Genomic DNA, 20,900 nt, shown 5'->3' on the forward strand with positions numbered 1-20,900 from the left:
TGGTTGAGGCCCCAACCCTGGAGGTGTTTAAGGTGAGGTTGGATGAGCCTCTGGCCAGCCTGTTCTAGGGTAGAGTGTCCCTGCCCATGGTGGGGGGTTGGAAATAGATGATCCTTGTGGACCCTTCCAACCCTGACTGATTCTGTGATTCTAAATAGAAGCCCTAAGTCTGCAAATTGCAACGTACTCTCAGCTCCCTGTAGTGATCAGCAATCCTCAGCATCTAGAAGACTGGCCTGATTGTATTGTTCTGTCTAGCCCAATTCTGATCAAATTGTATGTCTATTTCAGGCACTACTGGAGAAGAAGAATAAAGTTAAGGAGCCAAAGAAGGCCCTCCATTTCCTAGAAAAAGTAGAAAAGGCTATTCCTCGCCCACCCACTCCAACCCTGGAAAGTCCATCAATTGTAAGTGTGATGGGTTTAGCATGGGATTTTTTTCCTTGTTGATCCCTAATTGTTTCCTACACAGTTGCTAAAGAAATGCCCAGAGAAGGAATGAAGTGATCTTATCTTTTTGTGTGTGCCACTGCATTAGAAACAGCCCTTGCTATTTCTTCAGACTCTCTCTTTTTACTCCATAAAGATACTAGCAGACAAAGAATTGAAAATCTTTTACAGTATCTCTTGGCTAGATCTTTAATAAAACTTTATTTTAAGAAGACATAAATTATTAGAGATGTTAGTCCCTTGTTCTTGGGGAACAAAATGACTGTGCTAGTTTGAAGCTAGCTAGAATATTTTGGTGAGAAGAATTAGATTACAGGCTGTGAAAAGGAAGCAATGGTGATGTCTGCTGCACTCATAGGCTTGCTGAGATGTATGAAAACAAGAACATAAATATAGGTAACAGAGTTGCTCTCTGGTTCTGGCTGCCTGCACTTTTCTCCCTAACCTGCTGTGTAACTAATCCTTCTGGTTTCTAACTCCCCTGGCAGATTCTCCAAACTCACTTTGAACATGAGGCAAAGTCTGGATAAGGTAGAGGGGTAGAAAGGAGGTGGAAGAGTGGTTGGGAGTCCCTCCTGGGGTCTCTGTTTTTTGGGAGGGCTGTTGTGTTTCTGTATTGCTTTTAACTCATCTATCTCTGTCTATAGCTGTATAGATTGTAAATACTTGCTTGTATATTGTGGTGAGCTGTAAATATAAAGTTTCATTCTTTAATTTCCAGCTCAACTGAGTCTAATCTGGGTGATTTCATAAGAGTGGGGGGAGCGGGTAACACCCAAACCATCACAACGACAGAACCAGATGATGATGATTACTCAGAGTCTTTCAGATTTCTAATCTGAAAACAAAATTATAATCAAATGGAACAATTACATTTAGGCTCATTAAAGTTAGTGAGACTTTAGGTGCTTAGTACTGAGTATGAACTTCATTTATTTGTTGGAGTGAAGCTTCTGTCAACATGCAGGATGCAGTCTTTGACAAGCATGCTGCAGTTCACAGTAAATGATTCTTCTGCAGAGACAGAAATAGCAATCATGATGTGTCATGGGGGATGTGATGTGCTGTAGGAAACCCCCAGCGTTTTTGGGGAGCTGCAACTTCTTTTCCATTATAAAAATAATGTATTTAAGAGATGGTTGCCCCAGTGGATTGCTTTGTCTGCTTATGAACACCATTTTTATGATGATAAGAAGAATCAGACACAATTAAGCATTCAAACTTGTGAATTTTAGAGTCACGTAACCATGAAAGCAAGAGAAAGTCTTATTAGATCATTCATGCTGTCTTCCTTTGTACAGTATGATGTCCTGTATTTTATATAGTCTATTTTAAGCTGACTGAAACAAAAAATACCTCATTGGGAAGAGCTTTCCACAGCTTCACTTACTCCTAGGTGTTAGATGTTTTATTGCAGTGGTAACTTTACAATATTTAGATTTACCAGTTTAGGAGCTGTTCAAAGTATTTGCAAGTGACATAGGAAGAAATCAGAAAGATTTAACTCTCAGTGGAAGTTGTTCTTGATCATGTTTACAGAATATTGCTTTTTAAAAACGATTTCCAGTTCAGTAGAATTTCAGCTAAATGAGTTCTGTCAACATCTTGTTTCTTTTCAAGTATCATTATGTGTGACACGTGAAAAAGTGTAGCTCTCTAGTGAAGCGCTGTGAAATCAAGCCAGTGTACTGGAAAGTAGCAGAATCCAAGTGAGATTTCTCCTACCAACTGGCTTCAAGGAGTACTGAAAGCAAGGCTCTCCTCTGTTAATACTTCTTCTCCTGCAATACACAGATAACAACTACCAAGTGCTAATAGCACCAGTCTCTTCCTGATGGAGTTAGGTATCTCAAAAGGAGGTGTTTAAGGCCAGGCTGGATGAGGCTGTGGCCAGCCTGATCTAGGGTAGGGTGTCCCTGCCCATGACAGGGGGATATGAGCTAGATGATCCTTGTGGTCCTTTCCAACCCTGACTGATTCTATGATTCTATGAAGAGGGAAGGTGTGACAGTCACAGGTGACATAGACCACAAAGGCTATAAAAGAAAAGTGGAGAGAAGGGAGGCACTACTGCAGGCCTCCTCAAATCCTCTCCCACAGTATTTTTTAATGCATTCCACTAGCCAGAAGAAGTTCACAGAGCACTTCTGAATTCCTTCACCTGTTTATCACTTTCTCCCAACCCCTTCCTAGTTTTCAGCCTGCTCCTAGATTTTTCTATATCCTTAATTCTTTTTGGTGGGTTTTTGGTTGTCTTTTTTTTTTCTCACTGCAGGGCATGACAGACTTTATCTCTCTCCTTATTCTTTCCTGCTGGTCTGTAGCAGGCAAATGGAGAAGCTGATGAGTACCCAACGATTACCCTTACTAAGACATTATTTGCAGCACTGAGCAACAGAAAAAAAAACAGCAAAATGCATCTCACAAAAATGTAAATAAAACCTGAGTCTGGCTTACCTGTCCAGTACATGTGTCACCTCCACTTCTAGAACACCTGAAAGGCTTTCACACTGTAGCTAGGTGCTGTGATAGCATTTAGCTTTCTAAGTGACTGGAAAATCATTGTTTCTTTCTAGTGAAAAAGAACATACCTCATCACAAGGCAGTCCTTTGGCTGGTTCTGCTTTGTCTCTCCTGGATGGTGGTGTGAAAAGGCTTCCTTTTGCATTTGAAAAACTTAAATATTCAACACCTAAGAAAAAAACAGATACCAAGATTCAAGCCCACAACTTCTCTCATCCCACGCTCTTCCCTGTTTTTCCGGCACTTCTAAAATACCACATTTCAATGCAGACCTCGCAGGCTCTTTATTAAAAACACTTCCTTGCCATTTTTAGACTTATTTTTATCTTTCCCAGGCACCCAGTGAGCTTTTACCTTCTGCTGCTGTCAGCTCCAGACCAGAAGACCTCTCAGCTGTGCTTCTTCTATTTAAAATAAGTGGGTTTTAATTCTTTTCCCTTCCTTTCTCTCATAGTCATGTTCCCTTTCCCACCATATTCCATCATTCTTCCAAGCTGGTATCAGTCTCACAATGCTAGGCCAGTAAAGCTCTCAAAGAGACAAATCACAATATAATGCAATTAATTTTACATCTGGACTATCACTTTCTGAGTCTTAAATATACTGAGTTACTCTGATAAAGGTCACCACTGGGATAAATATGAAATGAAAAACGTTCCCTTTTAATCTTTTTATTTATGGTAAACATCTCTCTTGTACTTCGTTCAGTAATAGTTCTATCCTCTTAGTGTCTTGACCTATTAATGTAGCTGATGCCCTTTTTGCAAACTCTTTTTCAACATCTTTCTCAGTGCCATGGACAGAGGCATTGAGTGCAGCCTCAGCAAGTTTGCTGACAATGTCAAGCTGTGTGGTGCAGCAGACAGGCTGGAGGGAAGGGATCCATCCAGAGGAACCTGGGCAGGCTGGCACAAGCCAACCACAGGAGGTTCAGCAAGAGCAAGTGCAAGGTCCTGCATCTGGCTCGAGGCAATGCCAAGCACAAATCCAGGCTGGGCAGTGAGTGGCTGGAGAGCAGCCCTGAGGAGAGGGACGTGGGGGTGCTGGTGGACCAGAAGTTCAACATGAGTCAGGAGTGTGCACTTGCAGCCCAGAGGGCCAGCCAGAGCCTGGGCTGCATCAGGAGAAGTGTGGCCAGGAGGTTGAGGGAGGTGATTCCCCCCCTCTACTCCGCTCTGGTGAGACCCCACCTGGAGTACTGCATCCAGTTCTGGAGCTCCAATTACAAGAGGGATGTGGATGTGCTGAAGCATGTCCAGAGAAGGGCCAGGAGGATGCTCAGAGGGCTGGAGCAGCTCTGCTATGAGGACAGACTGAAAGAGTTGGGGCTGCTCAGTCTGCAGAAGAGGAGGATTCAAGGTGACCTCCTTGTGGCCTTCCAGTATCTGAAGGGGGCCTCCAAAAAAGCTGGGGAGGGACTTTTTAGGCTGTCAGGGAGTGAGAGGACTAGGGGGAATGGAGCAAAGCTGGAGATGGGGAGATTCAGAGTGGATGTGAAGAGAAAGTTGTTCAGCATGAGAGTGGTGAGAGCCTGGCATGGGTTGCCCAGGGAGGTGGTTGAGGCCCCATCCCTGGAGGTGTTTAAGGCCAGGCTGGATGAGGCTGTGGCCAGCCTGCTCTAGGGTAGGGGGTCCCCAGGCATTGCAGGGGGATTGGAACTAGCTGATCCTTGTGGTCCCTTCCAACCCTGACTGATCTGTGAAACTCAGATTTTCAGTCAAGCTACAGATAGTACTTCAGAATCATACAGCAATTTTCTCTATCACATCCCATTATCTTTATGTACCTATGTCTAAAGACCCCCTAAAATCTCACACAGCATGTGATTATAGAGCCTCTCTCTCCTGTCTCTTGTAAAACATGGAAATATGCCTTACCTTGACTCACCATCCTTTCCCTAGAAATTAGAAGAATGATTGAGACAAAGCTGGATACAATTTAGACATTTTGGTGCTTAGGTGGATATAGAAATATACCCTATAGAAATTTCAGTAACCAAAGAAATAATTAATCATTGTGTGGATGTTCCTTGTGTTTTGGCAGGAGGAAGAGGAAATAGAACTGGCAGTGATCTGTCTGCAGAAGCTGCTCCGAGGCAGAGCTATCCAGAACATGGTATTCTGTGTCTCTTTGGTTATGTCTCTCCAGAATGATGGTGTGAATGATTGAAAGCATGTTTGCAATCTTTCTTCCACAGCACTTACCAGGAGTAATGAGGCTTCAGCAGCATGTTCTCCTCTATGTTGCTTGGAGTCCTCCAAGGCTGAAGGCTTTGGTCTCCAGCCCAGATTTCTTACAGGAACTTCTAGGTTCCTACACATAGCTGTTAGTGTTTCCCTGTTCCTGCCACCCCTTACACTCAGCTGTTTAATTAGGTGCTTCATAGCAGAATTGCTCAAATGGCAAAATCTAGACTAGGTCTGGGCCATGAGTACAGTTTGCCTTGATTAAGCCAAGATCCTAGGCATGGGAAATCTCCCACATCCCAGCAGATCAGGTTGTATTTCATGCCATCTTTCCATTTTCCTCTGATGGTGAGCTGAACCTTAGATGGAGCAACTGAAGCATCCTACCACCGTGATTCCCAGCCAGTGCAGGATTCTGCTTCCAGTGGAGCAGAAGTAGGCCTAGGTAAAAGTTGCGTATCCATGCCTTGTGGTCTTTATGTTAAGCACTTTTGATCAGACCGATCCAGAAGGTTTGTTTTCATGCCTGTTGAGAATATAATTGATAGTCTCATTTGCATTGATTGCTTAATGCTTGTCACGTGTTGCCATGTGGGGCCCTGACCTGAGCTTTAACAAACAATGCAATACTATGAAGGTGGCTTGAGGTGGAATGCAGACTTCCAGGTCTTCTCCAGTCCTGTGGTGGATCTATGAGAAGGATGTTTTATGGCATTGCAGGGCTGTTGACTTTCACATCATGAATTGTCCCATTATTTTAGGAACTTCCATCCAGCTACTACTGGATTGGAAATATATGACTCAGTTTGAGAATGATGTGAGCAGGGTTGAAGTGATCCTTTGTTGCTGTTGGAAGTCGTTTTGGAAGAGAGAGTGACTGAAAGTACAACAGTATCTGGGAGGAGTTTGGGCCACATAACCATGTAACAGGTATAGCAGCCGTTTCAACATCATCTCCACCAATTTATTTCTTTGAGCTGCTGCTGGGCTCCCTCAAAACAAGAGTCAGACAACAGTAGATATTTGAACAGGAGACATCTAACCCTGGAATGAGGAACAGGGGCAGTGCCCACACAGGGAAGCTTTGATGTTGAGGCTGATGGAACAGGATATCCAGAAGACTACTGCCCTTTTTCTTGACAGTGGTGTCGCTGTTCTGCATTCCAGTGGTTTGAGTTCTGGGTGAAGCTGAACAGAATTAAAAGTAAAAATTGTAGTCAAATAGGAAGAGAGCATCTGTACTTCACAAAAGAACGTCTCAACTTTCATCTTCTACGCAGGAGGGTTTAGGCAACACTACCTAACAGATGCAGTGTTTACCTAAATGTGGCCACGAATTCATTATGGACAGCTAGGTCTTGGAAACAGCCAACTGCAGTTTGGAGAAGAAGGGTGTGCACCTTGATCTGCGTTTTTCATTTCATATGCTTGGTTATTTGGATTTCTTTTGAAAGATGTTTGAAGAAAAGGAGAAGCGTCTGGAACTGATCCAAGAGCTGCGCACCACTCACGCACTCCAGGAGGATGGGCAGCTGCTTTTGGAGGCAAAGGCTCAAGCGACACTGGCTCTGCGGCGGCAGCAGAACTTGCAAATGGACAAGGTTTGCCAATGTAGATGAGTAGGCTGGTGCACAGTACTGCCCTGACCTCTGCTTGCAGTGCCACTACTGATCTCACATTTAATATCTTCCTGTTTTCTGTTATCTACAGCACAAAAGCCATCCTGAGTAACAAAACTCCTCTCCTAGCACATGCCGAGCATTAAATGCCTGAGGGACTAAAGTTGCTGCCTTACTGCTGGAGGTGGAATCTGGGGAATCTCAGAAGCAGACTGGGGTGGCTTGACCACAGTTGCTACCCTGGCTATACTTGCTTTGTTTGCAGACAGAGCACCTAGTTATATTTACAGGGTTTTGAACAAGCTGCACTGTCAGACCAAATTCACTTTTCCCACCTTTCAGTCCATTTGACTGGTGCTGTGACCTGGCACCAAAATAGAACTTAATACTCACGTCTGTCAGAGGTTTTACTGAATGTGTCTTACTGCTCTGCCATTTCTCTGTTCCTTTTCTAGCTGGGCACCCTCTCAGGCATTAAACATCACAAAGGAAGCCAAAGAGGGCTTAATTTGTAAACCTTTTTGGAGTTGAAACTAATAGGATCACAGCAATGGTATTACCTTATTGTACTTGCCATTGAATAGAGAAATTTTGGGCTCCGTCCTCTGCCAAGGATCTAGTGAGAACCAGGGGTGCAAATTTCCATTCTTTTTGGAAGGCTGTGACCCTGCAAGATAAAGCGAATCAAAAGGCAGATGCTGGTCAGAAATGGATCATAAAGACATTTTGTCCAGACTTCCCTGCATGTACACAGGGAAGTATATTCCACATTCCTGCAGATTTTCCTATAGGTTTTCCTACTCTTCTGTTCTTTCAGTGACCAGCTGTCAGGCAATTCTGCAGCTTCCAGGTTACGATAGTGGCATCTGTCAGCCAGCTGGCCTGGTGGAGGTAAAGGCAGACCACTGCTGCCTGCTGAGTGGGTGGCAACACAATTTCCCCTTAGATCTCAGGAAAATTTGAACTAGGTGATTGTGTTTTACTGTTTGTTGTTTCCAGATGCGCCCTCCTACACAGGGAGGCCAGGTGTGGAAAGCAGAGCATTTCTACTAAGAAATTTAGAGAAAACTAAAAGGCTTAGGCATTAGGAATTTGAAATGCTCCTTCTATTCTGGAAGCCCAGGTGAGGATCAAGGAGAGAGCCGTTCAGGTGCTGATCTTGGAATTTCCTTTTGGGAGAGCCACTATCCCCTTCTGCTGGTATCACTTACATTTCTTTTTTACTGTGTCTCTTAAGGAACACAGTCCAAGGCTCAGATCTTCAAACATTTTGAACTTTAAAACCCTCTGGAGTGCTCAAGTTTTCATGTGTGGCTATTTACAAAAATTACTGGTGACTCACAGTTCTGTGGCTTTTGGTGGTCACATTGTTACTTGAGGATTTTGACCTTTCCAGTTTGAAAAGAGGCAGTGTGGCCAAGAGAGCCAATGGCATTGTGGCTGCATCAGGAAGAGTGTGGCCAGTAGGACAAGGGAGGTTATTCTTCCCCTGTACTCAGCACTGGTCAGGCCACACCTTGAGTACTGTGTCCAGTTCTGGGCTCCTCAATTCAAGAGAGATGTTGAGATACTGGAACGTGTCCAGAGAAGGGCGACTAAGCTGGTGAGAAGCCTGGAACACAGCCCTGTGAGGAGAAGCTGAGGGAGCTGGGGGTATTTAGCCTGGAGAAGAGGAGGCTCAGGAATGACCTCATTGCTGTCTACAACAACCTGAAGGGAGGTTGTAGCCAGGTGGTGGTTGGTCTCTTCTCCCTGGTCTCCTCTCCCAGGCAACCAGCAACAAAACAAGGGGACACAGTCTCAAGTTGTGCCGGGGGAGGTCTAGGCTGGATGTCAGGAGGAAGTTGTTGGCAGAGAGAGTGATTGGCATTGGAATGGGCTGCCCAGGGAGGTGGTGGAGTCACTGTCCCTGGAGGTGTTCAAGAAAAGACTGGATGGGGCACTTAGTGCCATAGTCTAGTTGGTTGGCCAGGGCTGGGTGCTAGGTTGGACTGGATGATCTGGTTGGTTCTATTAATTCTATGATTCTCCAATAAAGGCTTCCTGCAGAAAGAGGACAAAAACTCCAGATAAAACAGTCAAAGATGAGAGGTTTCCTACCTTGACTGTAACAAAAGCCTAAAACAAGTGTTCCTGTGTTGTTTCCATCCATTTCACACCAGTTTTAGACACAGCACCTGGGGTAATAAAGAGTACTTTAATTCTGTGTTATCCTTCCCTGTGGGCTGCTGCAGTTAATGCATTGCTGTCCTCCACCTTAAACACCCATGGGCTATTCACTGTCACTTCTAGATGTGTGCAACATTTAGAATCCCACTTTCTTTGAAGCATTGCATGAACAAATATCACAGCAGTATAAGAAAACTGATTTATTACTACATGCCTGAGATAATTCAGCTCCATTTTGGGTTTTACATTCAGGTTTACTCTGTTACTGCCTGTTTATTCCAACAACAACAACACAGCATCCCAGCCAGTTCCAGATGTTCCCTCCTCCTGAGGACTGTGGCTTCATAGTCCATACTAGAGATAATCAACTTACCATAGATCTTGTCCCTTTCCAAAGTGCAATCACACGCATCCAGCCTATAAAACATATTGTGCTTGGAACAAGGAGTGAATGGCACAGTCATGCTGAACACCTGGAATTTAGCCTCAGCTCTCACAGATTTTCTGATTTTCCATTACGTGGAGTTTTAAGTTCTTGTTTGCAGTTCTGCAAACTCAGTGTAATGGCTGCTGATTTGAATCTGTGAGCAGTTAGTAACTTGCACAACATTAGGTAATAACTCAGTCCCTAAACTGTAAGCACTAATGGTTGCTGTATTACCTCAGCATGCTGAATGACTTTGGTTACATTGTGCATGTTGAACCAAAGATGATCCCTTTCACTGAGATGGCTTTCAACTGTAACAAACACTTTGTATCCTCAGGAGAGGACAGAAATCTGGCTGTACTCACAGTTGCAGCTTCCTAAATCTTTTCTCAAGCTTCCTACTCATAAAGATTTGGGTCTTATTTCTAAATGCTAGAGTGACGCTTCATTAGCAACTGTTGATGCTAAGCTAGGGAGGGTACACAAATGAAATAATTTAATTGTCACTCTTACGTCTTCCCTTTCTTAGTCTGGGCAGTGGAACATTCCATGGTAACAAGCAGATGACCTAAACAACTAGTCTGGTTATACTCAGAGCCACAAAAGCTGGCTGGAATACAGTGCGTCTAGTGCTTCATCTCCTTCCACCCTCCCAGCTATAGGGGCTGCTTGTCCTAGCATGACAGTATTGGGACTGTTGCTGCCCTGACTAATTTTGTCATTTTTAGTCTCTTTACATCATCAGAACCATTCCATTGTGCAGAATCCCAGCCAGCACATGTGAAAGAATGCAAAACTCCTAGGGTTGTCTCATGGCAACTCTGAGTGGGTGTTGCAGAGCTGTTTCACATGCCTGTGGCAGTCCTGGGACTTGGAACAACATTCCTGAGGTTTGTAATAATTTTTTTTATTATTACTTATTTTTTACAGCTGTCATCCATAGAAAGCCACTTGGCTAGGGAAGAAGGAAGGGCATTGGCAAACATGTTTGATTTCCTATCCAAAGAGCTGGTGAGGCTGCAAGAAGAACGGAAGATCCACGCTTATGTGATGTTGGCTGAGAGGGAGAGGCGGATGCGGGAAGCGGAGGAGAGCGGACGTCGTCAGGTGGAAGAGAGGCGGCGTCAGGAAGAAGATGAGCTTTTCAAACAGGCAAGAGAGGGAGACTGGAGAAGAGGAGGCTCAGGGGTGATCTCATTGCTGCCTACAACTACCTAAAGGGAGGCTGTAGCAAGGTGGGGGTGTTATAACCAGCTTTCTAGGGACAACAATAAAGCCTGATGATAGTTTGGCACAACAAAATGAGGCATATCTGCTTTGATCTGACATTAGTGAAATAGCAATGATGTGATATAGAGCTTACAGGAACAGAACATACTTCATCGTATGTAAAGGTAACAGGTGTTGATTTCTGTGTATTGTATCCAGTTCTGGGCTCCTCAATTCAAGAGAGATGTTGAGGTACTGGAATGTGTCCAGAGTAGAGTGACAAAGCTGACACAGCCCTGTGGAGAGAGGCTGAGGGAGCTGGGGGTGTGCAGCCTGGAGAAGAAGAGGCTCAGGAGTGACCTCATTGCCGCCTACGACTACCTGAAGGGAGGTTGTAGCCAGGTGGGGTTCATCTCTTCTGCCAGGCAACCAGCAACAGAACAAGGGGACACAGTCTCAAGTTGTGCCAGGGCGAGGTCTAGGCTGGATGTTAGGAGGAAGTTGTTGGCAGAGAGATTGATTGGCATTGGAATGGGCTGCCCAGGGAGGTGGTGGAGTTGCTATCCATGGAGGTGTTGAAGCAAAGCCTGGCTGAGGTACTTAGTGCCATGGTCTAGTTGATTGGCCATGGCTGGGTGCTAGGTTGGACTGACTGACTTTGGAGATCTCTTCCAACCTGGTTGATTCTATGATTCTATGACTGTGGGTGGTGTATAGGAACTGCTTCCTTGTGGCAAGGTCCAGGTGGAAGGGAAGTGCTTTAGATCTAACTGGTGACAGTGTTAAAATTGAATGGAAAAGCTTGGTGAAGAAAGAGTGATACCTTCCTCAAAGAACCAGGCCCATTAAATTAAGGATGGCCTGAGCACCCCTATAGACAGCACTGTTAGGCATATTGTGAATGGATGCAGGTTTTTACATTCACTGCCCTTGGAGGTGGTCAAGAAAAGACTGGATGAGGCATTTAGTGTCATGGTCTAGTTAACTGGACAGGGCTGGGTGCTAAGTTGGACTGGATGATCTTGGAGGTCTCTTCCATCCTGTTTGATTCTGTGATCCTTTGAATTCGCCCACAAACACTCTGGAGAACAGATGTACCTAGATAATCATTAGGAATAAGGATTTCTTAGCACTTGGTCCGTCCAGCAAAACTCTTAGGTGCTTTCCTAGAAAGGATGCCTTTAAGCTGGGCTTTGGAAAAAAATTGCCCCTCCCTTAGTGGACTGCAAATAAGAGGTAAGAAAATTATTTTGCAGTCATAATAATGGATAACATACCCTTGAAATCTAGAAACAAGCCCCCTATATTACCATATTCCATATTCTGTAGTCCTATTCCTGTTCCCTAGCTCCTGACTACATGAAGCATATTCCTCCCAGTTGAAAGGAGTGAGTGGGAGCCTAATTGGCTAAACCAATAATTTTCAAACTTTGTGGGAGGAGGTCAATACCAAGAGAGTCTGGCATTATGTTTATTTTTCCTTTTAATTTTAGATTCTTCTCTTTTTTGCATCTGTGAGTGGGAAGCAAGGAGGGTCAAAATGCCATAAGCTTATGACCTTCAAACTAGCATTAGGAAAACTTCCGTTTCTGGGATCTCCACTCTACAACCATTGTCAGGAATCCAATCAATGTATCTTGGTTTTATTTATGTTACTTTGACTGTCTTGATGGAAACTTTTCCTTCAGGATTTGGCTGAAGGAGAGCTGATTAATTTACTGAGGTCAATACTGATGATTATTGTTTGGCAGTTATTGCTCTGGGAAACATGAGACCTGAGGAAGCAACTGCCATTGCATTCACAGAACTAACCTGCAGCAGCAGAGCTGCATCCATGAATAAGATTTTCCTCCACCACTGTTGTTTGTTGGGTTTGTTTGTTTTGATTGGTTGGGTTCTTTTTGTCCTGCATTTGTTTCTGTTCAATTAGTTCTCAGAAAAAAATATTAGAAAATAAATTATCAGAGAAGTTATACTTTCCAGAAATAATCTCTTAATCCAGATCTTAAGCTGGTCTGCTTGAAATTGAAAAGGCTGATGGAGCTGGAGCTCTTTAGTTTGGAGAAGAGGAGACTGAGGGGTGACTTAAATATCTTTATTGATAATCTGAATGAGGGCATTGAGTCCATCATCAGTAAGTTTGCAGATAATACCAAGCTAGGAGCAGGTGTTGATCTGTTGGAGGGTAGGAGAGCCCTGCAGAGGGACCTTGCCAGGCTGAATGGGTGGGCAGAGGCCAATGGGATGAGATTTAACAAGGCCATGTGCAGGGTTCTACACTTTGGCCACAACAACCCCAAGCAGCACTACAGGCTGGAGAGCAGCCAAGCAGAAAGGGACCTGGGGGTGCTGGTAGATAGTAGCTGAAGAGGAGGCAGCAGTGTGCCCAGGTGGCCAGGAGAGCCAATGACATCTTGGCCTGGATCAGGAACAGTGTGGCCAGTAGGACAAGGGAGGTTATTGTTTCCCTGTACTCAATACTGGTAAGGCCACACCTTGAGTGCTGTGTCCAGTTCTGGGCTCTTCAATTCAAGAGAGATGTTGAGATACTGGAATGTATCTAGAGAAAGGCAACAAAGCTGGTGAGGGGCTTGGAACACAGCCCTGTGAGGAGAGGCTGAGGGAGCTGGGGGTGTGCAGCCTGGAGAAGAGGAGGCTCAGGGGTGACCTCATTGCTGTCTGCAACTACCTGAAGGGAGGCTGTAGCCAGGTGGGGGTTGGTCTCTTCTGCCAGGCAAGCAGCAACAGAACAAGGGGACACAGTCTCAAGTTGTGCCGGGGAGGTCTAGGCTGGATGTGAGGAGGAAGTTGTTGGCAGAGAGAGTGATTGGCATTAGAATGGGCTGCCCAGGGAGGTGGTGGAGTTGCCGTCCGTGGAGGTGCAAAGCCTGGCTGAGGCACTTAGTGCCATGGTCTAGTTGATTGGACAGGGCTGGGTGCTAGGTTGGAGTGGCTGTTCTTGGAGGTCTCTTCCAACCTTCTTGATTCTATGATTCTTTCATGTTTATAAATATGTAAAGGGTGAGTGCCTGGAGGATGGAGCCAGGCTCTGCTGGGTGATGCCCAACAACAGGACAAGGGGCAGTGAGTGGAAGTTGAGGCATAGGAAGTTCCATGGAAACATGAGGAATTTTTTTTTCACAGTGAGGGTGACAGAGCACTGGAACAGGCTGCCCAAGGGCACTGTAGAGTCTCCTTCTCTGGAGATCTTCAAGACCTAACTGGATGTGATCCTGGGTGATCTGCTATTGGTGATCTTGCTCTGGCAGAGGGGTTGGACTAGATGATTTTTTTGAGGTCCCTTCCAGCCCCTGACATTCTGTGATTCTGTAAAACTGAGAGTCTGGTGAAAACCTGTTGCTGCTTCTTTGAAATTCAGTCTGCTTCCTGTGCTTCTGGCACAGTGAGAGGCAGAGGAACAGTATCTTGGTGTTTTATTCCAGGTGGTGAAGGTGCACCAGAGCACTATTGACTCCTATTTGGAAGACATTATCCTAAGTAGCATAGAGCATGCAGCTGAGGAACAAGCCCGGGAAGAGGTGCAGAGAAGGGCTGTGGAAATCAACGACATTGCCTATGAAATGGAAAGTCGGTAAGTTGTGAATGGCACCTGCCTGACCATCTGCATCTGTGTAGAACCCAAGACCAGGGGAAGGGGCAGAGAAATGCTGTTCATGATCACTTCATTAGTGTAATTTTATATGGGAACGCACACTTACTACCTGGTGCACACACATAAATCCATCAGAGCCTTATTTCTATACAGCATGTGCCAGATGCCCTTTGCAAACCACTTGTGGGATCTGTGAATTGCCCTTTTTAGACTTCTCCGTGGCAGTATGATGCTGTGACTGAGCTTTAAGTGAATCTGGGAACTGCCTAAAGCAATACCCATTCATACTGGCCTTTTCATTTATTTACACTACTACAGAAAATCCATTTGAAAGAGATGCTGAAAGATACAGCCTTGGATTCTAGGGTGGCTGTTCTTTAAGAAACTGCCAATTTCCATGGGGATCAGTCATATTGATGGCTGCCTGACAAAGCACTTTTGAGTAGAGTAAGTTGTTGAGAACACCAGAGTCTTGTCTTTGGCTGGAACATCAGCAGTAAATACTTTTCAGGATCTGCCAAACCTCCAGTTCAGTTTTCTATGCTCTTTTTTTTTTGGAATTGAGCCAGAAAAATCCCAATGACACAGTGACTCTCCTGTGGTACAGCAGCTGTGTATTTTGTAACTAGCTGAATACAACCAGAATGTTGAGATTCTTGGGGAGAATGAAAGCGTAGATAATGCATGCAAGCCCCTGGGCCAATTTGGAACCCACCAAACACTGGCATGGAAAAGAGCATGGGGACCAGTCAAAAGCAGAGTCACAAAAGAGAAGAATTTAGCAAACTCAGCAATGAGCCAACAACTAAATTGACAAAAGACACAAATCCTCGGAGGCAGCTGCGTGTCCAACTCAGTTTGTCATCACTGAGAACTGGGCTCCTAAACAACTTTCGAGGAAAAGGAGCCTGAGGTGATCTTCTCCCCAGATATGCTGCTTTGGCAACAGAGTGCCAGAGGGAATAGTCACCTTGTCACTTCTCTGCAGGATAGAGGGAGAAACAGCTTACAATGGCCACTGTGACAATACGCTCCCTTGAAAATAGTGAGAGTATTTAGCAGGGAGTCTTGTGCATTTGCAGAGGTGATCTGGAATGAAAAATACTAATACCATTCTGCACCTCCTCTGCAGTCGAACTCACCTACAGTCAGAAGAGATTGTAGCAGAGCTGGTTTATGATTTCCTGATCCCAGAAGCTGAGAAAATGTCTATCAGAGAAAAAGGTGAGTGTGAAGGTTTAGGTGTTACCCACCCGCCCTCCCACTTAAGAAAATCACCTAGAGACTAGACTTTATGTTTACAGCTTAGCACAATATATATATATTTATATATAAATATATATAAATGTAGACATATATAATGATAATTATATGTAATAAATAAATATATAATAATATATAATGTATGATCTGCCCAGGGAGGTGATGGAGTCACCATCCCTGGAGATGTTCAATAAAAGACTGGATGAAGCACTTAGTGCCATGGTCTAGTTGACTGGATAGGGCTGGGTGCTAGGTTGGACTGGAAGATCTTGGAGGTCTATTCCAACCTGGTTGATTCTGTGATTCTATGATAATATAATATACAATATATAATAAATACATACAATAAATATATATATATAGCTAAATATATATGCTTGTATACATATTGTGCTATACAGAGAGCAGATATTTACAATCTATGCAGCTGTAGACAGAAATATAGAAGTAAAAAAGGTCATACAGAAACACAGCAGCCCTCCCAGAAACCAGAGACCTCAGGAGGGGCTCCCAAACACCCTTCCACCTCTTTTCCACCCCTCTACCTTATCCCAGACTTCACCTTATGTTCAAGGTGAGTTTGGAGGATTGGCCAGGGGGGTTAAGGAAGCAGACAGATTAGTTAGGCAGGAAGTTAGAGAGAGAAGTGCATGCAGCCTAGAGCTGAAGAGCAACTCCCTTGTCTATGTTTGTGTTCTTGTTTTCATACATCTCAGCAAGTCTATGAGTGCAGCAGACATCACCATTGTTTCATTTTCAGAGCCTATAATCTAATTCTTCTCACCAGAATATTCTATCTAGGCTCAAACTAGCACAGTGAGGAGTCCAGTAACTTCATTCTCTTTGTGCATTGGTTTCTCCTCCCTAGTCTAGCTCACTGAAAGGAGAGATGCAGTGCCAAGAGTTGTCTCAGCTCTGAGATGATGCTTTTGCAGCCTGCAAGTAGAAAGTTAAGCCCTCTGGCCCCTTTTCACCAGTTTCTCATGAGCTGTACTCTTTTCAAATGGTGGCCTGAATTCAGACCTGATGTGAATTTGGTGTTATCTGCAACAATAAAACTAGCTGAAAAGAGGCAGCCCAATACACTATCAAAACCAAACTGGGAAGAGTCTTTAAGCAGCATAGCTGCCAGTTGTGTATTATATCATCATAGTATCATAGTATCATAGTATCATCAGGGTTGGAAGAGACCTCACAGATCATCGAGTCCAACCCTTTACCACACAGCTCAAGGCTAGACCATGGAACCAAGTGCCACGTCCAACCTTGCCTTAAAGTGCCCCAGGGACGACGACTCCACCACCTCCCCGGGCAGCCCATTCCAGTGTCCAATGACTCTCTCAGTGAAGAACTTTCTCCTCACCTCGAGTCTAAATCTCCCCTGGCGCAGCCTAAGGCTGTGTCCTCTCGTTCTGGTGCTGGCCACCTGAGAGAAGAGAGCAACCTCCCCCTGGCCACAACCACCCCTCAGGTAGTTGTAGACAACAATAAGGTCACCCCTGAGCCTCCTCTTCTCCAGGCTAAACAATCCCAGCTCCCTTAGCCTCTCCTCGTAGGGCTGTGCTCAAGGCCTCTCACCAGCCTCGTTGCCCTTCTCTGGACACGCTCAAGCATCTCAACGTCCCTTTTAAACTGGGGAGCCCAGAACTGAACACAATACTCAAGGTGTGGTCTAACCAGTGCAGAGTACAGGGGCAGAATGACCTCCCTGCTCCTGCTGACCACACCATTCCTGATGCAGGCCAGGATGCCACTGGCTCTCTTGGCCACCTGGGCACACTGCTGGCTCATGTTCAGGCGGGTATCAATCAGTACCCCCAGATCCCTCTCTGTCTGGCTGCTCTCCAGCCACTCTGACCCTAGCCTGTATCTCTCCATGGGGTTGTTGTAGCCAAAGTGCAGCACCCTGCACTTGGAGCTATTGAACCCCATCCCATTCGACTCTGCCCATCTGTACAGGCGGTCAAGGTCCCGCTGCAGAGCCCTTCTGCCTTCCAACTCAGTCACATCTGCCCCCAGCTTTGTGTCATCTGCAAACTTGCTGATGACTGACTCCATGCCCTCATCCAGATCATCTATGAAGATGTTAAAGAGGATGGGGCCCAGCACAGATCCCTGAGGGACACCACTAGTGACTGGCTGCCAGCTGGATGTGGCACCATTCACCACCACTCTCTGGGTCCGGCCCTCCAGCCAGTTCCTAATCCAGCACAAGGTGTTGCCATCCAAGCCATGGGCTGATAGCTTAGCCAGGAGTTTGCTGTGGGGGACAGTGTCAGAGGCCTTGCTGAAGTCCAGATAGACCACATCCACAGGCCTCCCCACATCCACCAAGCAGGTCACCTGATCATAGAAGGAGATCAGGTTAGAAAGGCAGGATCTGCCCTTCCTAAACCCATGCTGGCTGGACCTGAGCCCTTTGCCATCCCTTAGGTGTGCTCTTATCACCCCTAAGATAACCTGCTCCATCAGTTTCCCTGGCACTGAGGTCAGGCTGACGGGTCTATAGTTTCCAGGTTCCTCCATCCGACCCTTCTTGTGGATGGGGACCACGTTGGCCATTTTCCAGTCTCCTGGGACCTCTCCGGTGAGCCAGGACTGCTGGAAAATGATGGAGAGTGGCTTGGCCAGCTCAGCTGCCAGCTCTCTCAGCACCCTGGGATGGATCCCATCTGGTCCCATGGACTTGTGGGTGTCCAGGTGGCTCAGCAGATCCTGAACTAATCCTTCTGGAATTTCCAGGGGAACACATCGCTCCCCGACCCCATCCCCCAGTTCAAGAGGCCACTTGCCCTGAACTCCTCCCTCCTTACTGTTGAAAACTGAGGCGAAGAAGGCATTCAGGACCTCTGCCTTTTCTACATCATCAGTTATAGTATTCCCCTCCTGGTCCAGTAAGCAGTGGAGGCTCTTCTTGCCCTTCCTTTTAGCGTTGATAAATTTATAAAAGTGTTTTTTGTTATCCTTATATGACACTGTCTAGAAACTGTAGAAATCTTTTAAGAGGCAGATTACTTAAATATATGCTGTATGTGGAAGGAAGATTATTTGCTTTTCTCCTTACCTCCCCCCTCCCAAACTGCTTAAGTAAAGGTAAGGTTTTAAGGTTGGTTATAGTGCTGTCTTCATAGAATCAGAGAATCAACTAGGTTGGAAGAGGTCTCCAAGATCATCCAGTCCTTCCTATCATCCAGCTGTGTCAAACCAGCTAGACCATGGCACTAGTTGTAAAAAAGTACTTCTGTCTAGCCAAAATGGCATAACATCTGTCAAAATCCAGAGGGAAAGGCCCTGGAAACATTGGGATTACATTGAGTATCATGAATAAATGGCTGTACTTAACTGGGGTATTTGCACTGATGAGCACGCTCAGAAGGTTGTGACTAAACAGGTCACCTCTAGAGAGTGGATGTAACCTAAGAATCACAGAATCAACCAGGTTGGAAGAGACCTCCAAGAGCATCCAGTCCAACCTAGCACCCAGCCCTGTCCAATCAACTAGACCATGGCACTAAGTGCCTCAGCCAGTCTTGAACGCCTCCAGGGACAGTGACTCCACCACCTCCCTGGGCAGCCCATTCCAATGCCAATCACTCTCTCTGCCAACAACAACTTCCTAACATCCAGCCTAGACCTCCCCTGGCACAACTTGAGACTGTGTCCCCTTGTTCTGTTAAAGAGAAGCAGTTGTACCACAAATAGAGCTTGAAATGATCTCTGCTGCAGTGTACTTCTCTGACTTGAGTACAAAGGCACTTCACTGCTGGTTTTTTTTGTTGTTGTTTTGTGAATGAAAACACAAACCCTGCACATGCATTTTGTTGCTTCTGAAATGTGCAAACTTTTTTCTTCCTAGCTTGTGCATTTGGCACAGCAATTCAGCAGCTGGCAATTCTGCATCAGCTTAAATCAGCTCCTTTCTCCATAGCCCTTATTCTGCCAGCCTGCCAAAGCAGGTATTGTCATTTCAGTGAGCGAAGCCTGCAGCTCAGGCACTAACACAGCTTAGCTTGTCTCATAAAGGAGAACAGAAACAGAAGACCTGGGTATAGCCTAGTCTTCATAGAATCATAGAATCAACCAGGTTGGAAGAGACCTCCAAGATCAGCCAGTATAACCTAGCACCCAGCCCTGTCCAATCAACTAGCCCATGGCACTAAGTGTCTCATCCAGTCCTGTCTTTAACTCCTCCAAGTACGACGATGACACCACCTCCCTGGGCAGCCCATTCCAATGCCAATCACTCTCTCTGCCAACAACTTCCTCCTCACATCCAGCCCAGACCTCCCTCAGCCCAGCGTGAGACTCTGTCCCCTTGTTCTCTTGCTGGTTGCCTGGCAGAAGAGACCAACCCCACCTGGCTGCAGCCTCCCTTCAGGTAGTTGGAGACAGCAATGAGATCACCCCTGAGCCTCCTCTTCTCCAGGCTAAACACCCCCAGCTCCCTCAGCCTCTTCTCACAGGGCTGTGCTCCAGGCCCCTCACCAGCTTCGTTGCCCTTCTCTGGACACATTCCAGTATCTCAACATCTCTCTTGAATTGAGGAGCCCAGAACTGGACACAGTACTCAAGGTGTGGCCTGACCAGTGTTGGGTACAAGGGAAGAATAACTACTGGTCACACTGTTCCTGATCCAGACCAGGATGCCCCTGGCTCTCTTGGCCACCTGGACACACTGGTTGTACATAGAATGCATCAAAGAAGAATATGTGTACTGGGCTTAAATGCAACAGCAGCTAATGAACAAAGCACCTCAGAAGCACTCCCAAGTGACAGAGGGAAAAATACCTGCAGTATCTGTGATAGCTATAGAGAGTTTGCCTGCAAAGCAGAGCTAGACGCAGACAAAAATTAAAGTGGGTGCTGATGGAATTAAAGCAATAGGTGATAAAAGTACCAGAGTATCAAACATGGTCGGGTGAAATTTGACACGTTTTTCTGGCAGCAGACTTCAAATGCCAGGAAAAGACCTGGTTTGTACTCTCTTCTGCTATTGCTGCATGGGCTGGAGTGGACTCCATACACTTAAAAGACAGCTGAATTCTGCCAAGTGTATGCTCTGATGAAAAAACATAAACCTCCTTCACAGTGATACATTCAGGGAAGCAGACTCAGCAACTATTCTGTGCAACCCCACAGGAAATACTAGGAAAGAATGGCATTGGATCTCACAGGCACAACAGTGTGTTGTGTTTCTGTGGCAGCTTTTAAAGCTTTCCCTTTAGTGAGCCAGCTTATTCATTAAGGAACTGTGTTTTAACACCTTGGCACATGCTTGAGCATAGACCCCTTTCTTCAAACTAGCAGGAAGTGGTCTGTGAGCACAGTAGTTTGGCCTGCCAGAGGAGCAAATCCATATGTAGAACAAAGATTTGAGGGCATGCTAGTTCAGTCTCCACCTATGCTTTAGCTCAGCCTTAAACATTTTTCTTTTGCCATGA

General features: G+C 45.5%; 1 protein-coding gene across 7 annotated transcripts in view; it reads left to right on the top strand.

The window, feature by feature from the left end:
• The window catches only part of CFAP91 (cilia and flagella associated protein 91), a 55,693-nt gene that overhangs the window by 32,254 nt on the left and 2,539 nt on the right, over positions 1-20,900 (top strand). For all 7 annotated transcript variants that reach the window (XM_064143367.1, XM_064143366.1, XM_064143368.1 and 4 more), the window contains 6 exons: positions 292-408; positions 5,017-5,088; positions 6,614-6,760; positions 10,305-10,526; positions 14,027-14,175; positions 15,329-15,420. In XM_064143367.1, coding sequence (XP_063999437.1) covers positions 292-408; positions 5,017-5,088; positions 6,614-6,760; positions 10,305-10,526; positions 14,027-14,175; positions 15,329-15,420 — 799 coding nt within the window. The remainder of the gene's footprint in view (positions 1-291; positions 409-5,016; positions 5,089-6,613; positions 6,761-10,304; positions 10,527-14,026; positions 14,176-15,328; positions 15,421-20,900) is intronic.

This window comes from Pogoniulus pusillus, chromosome 5 (genome assembly GCF_015220805.1).
Source record: "Pogoniulus pusillus isolate bPogPus1 chromosome 5, bPogPus1.pri, whole genome shotgun sequence".
NCBI lineage: Eukaryota > Metazoa > Chordata > Aves > Piciformes > Lybiidae > Pogoniulus > Pogoniulus pusillus.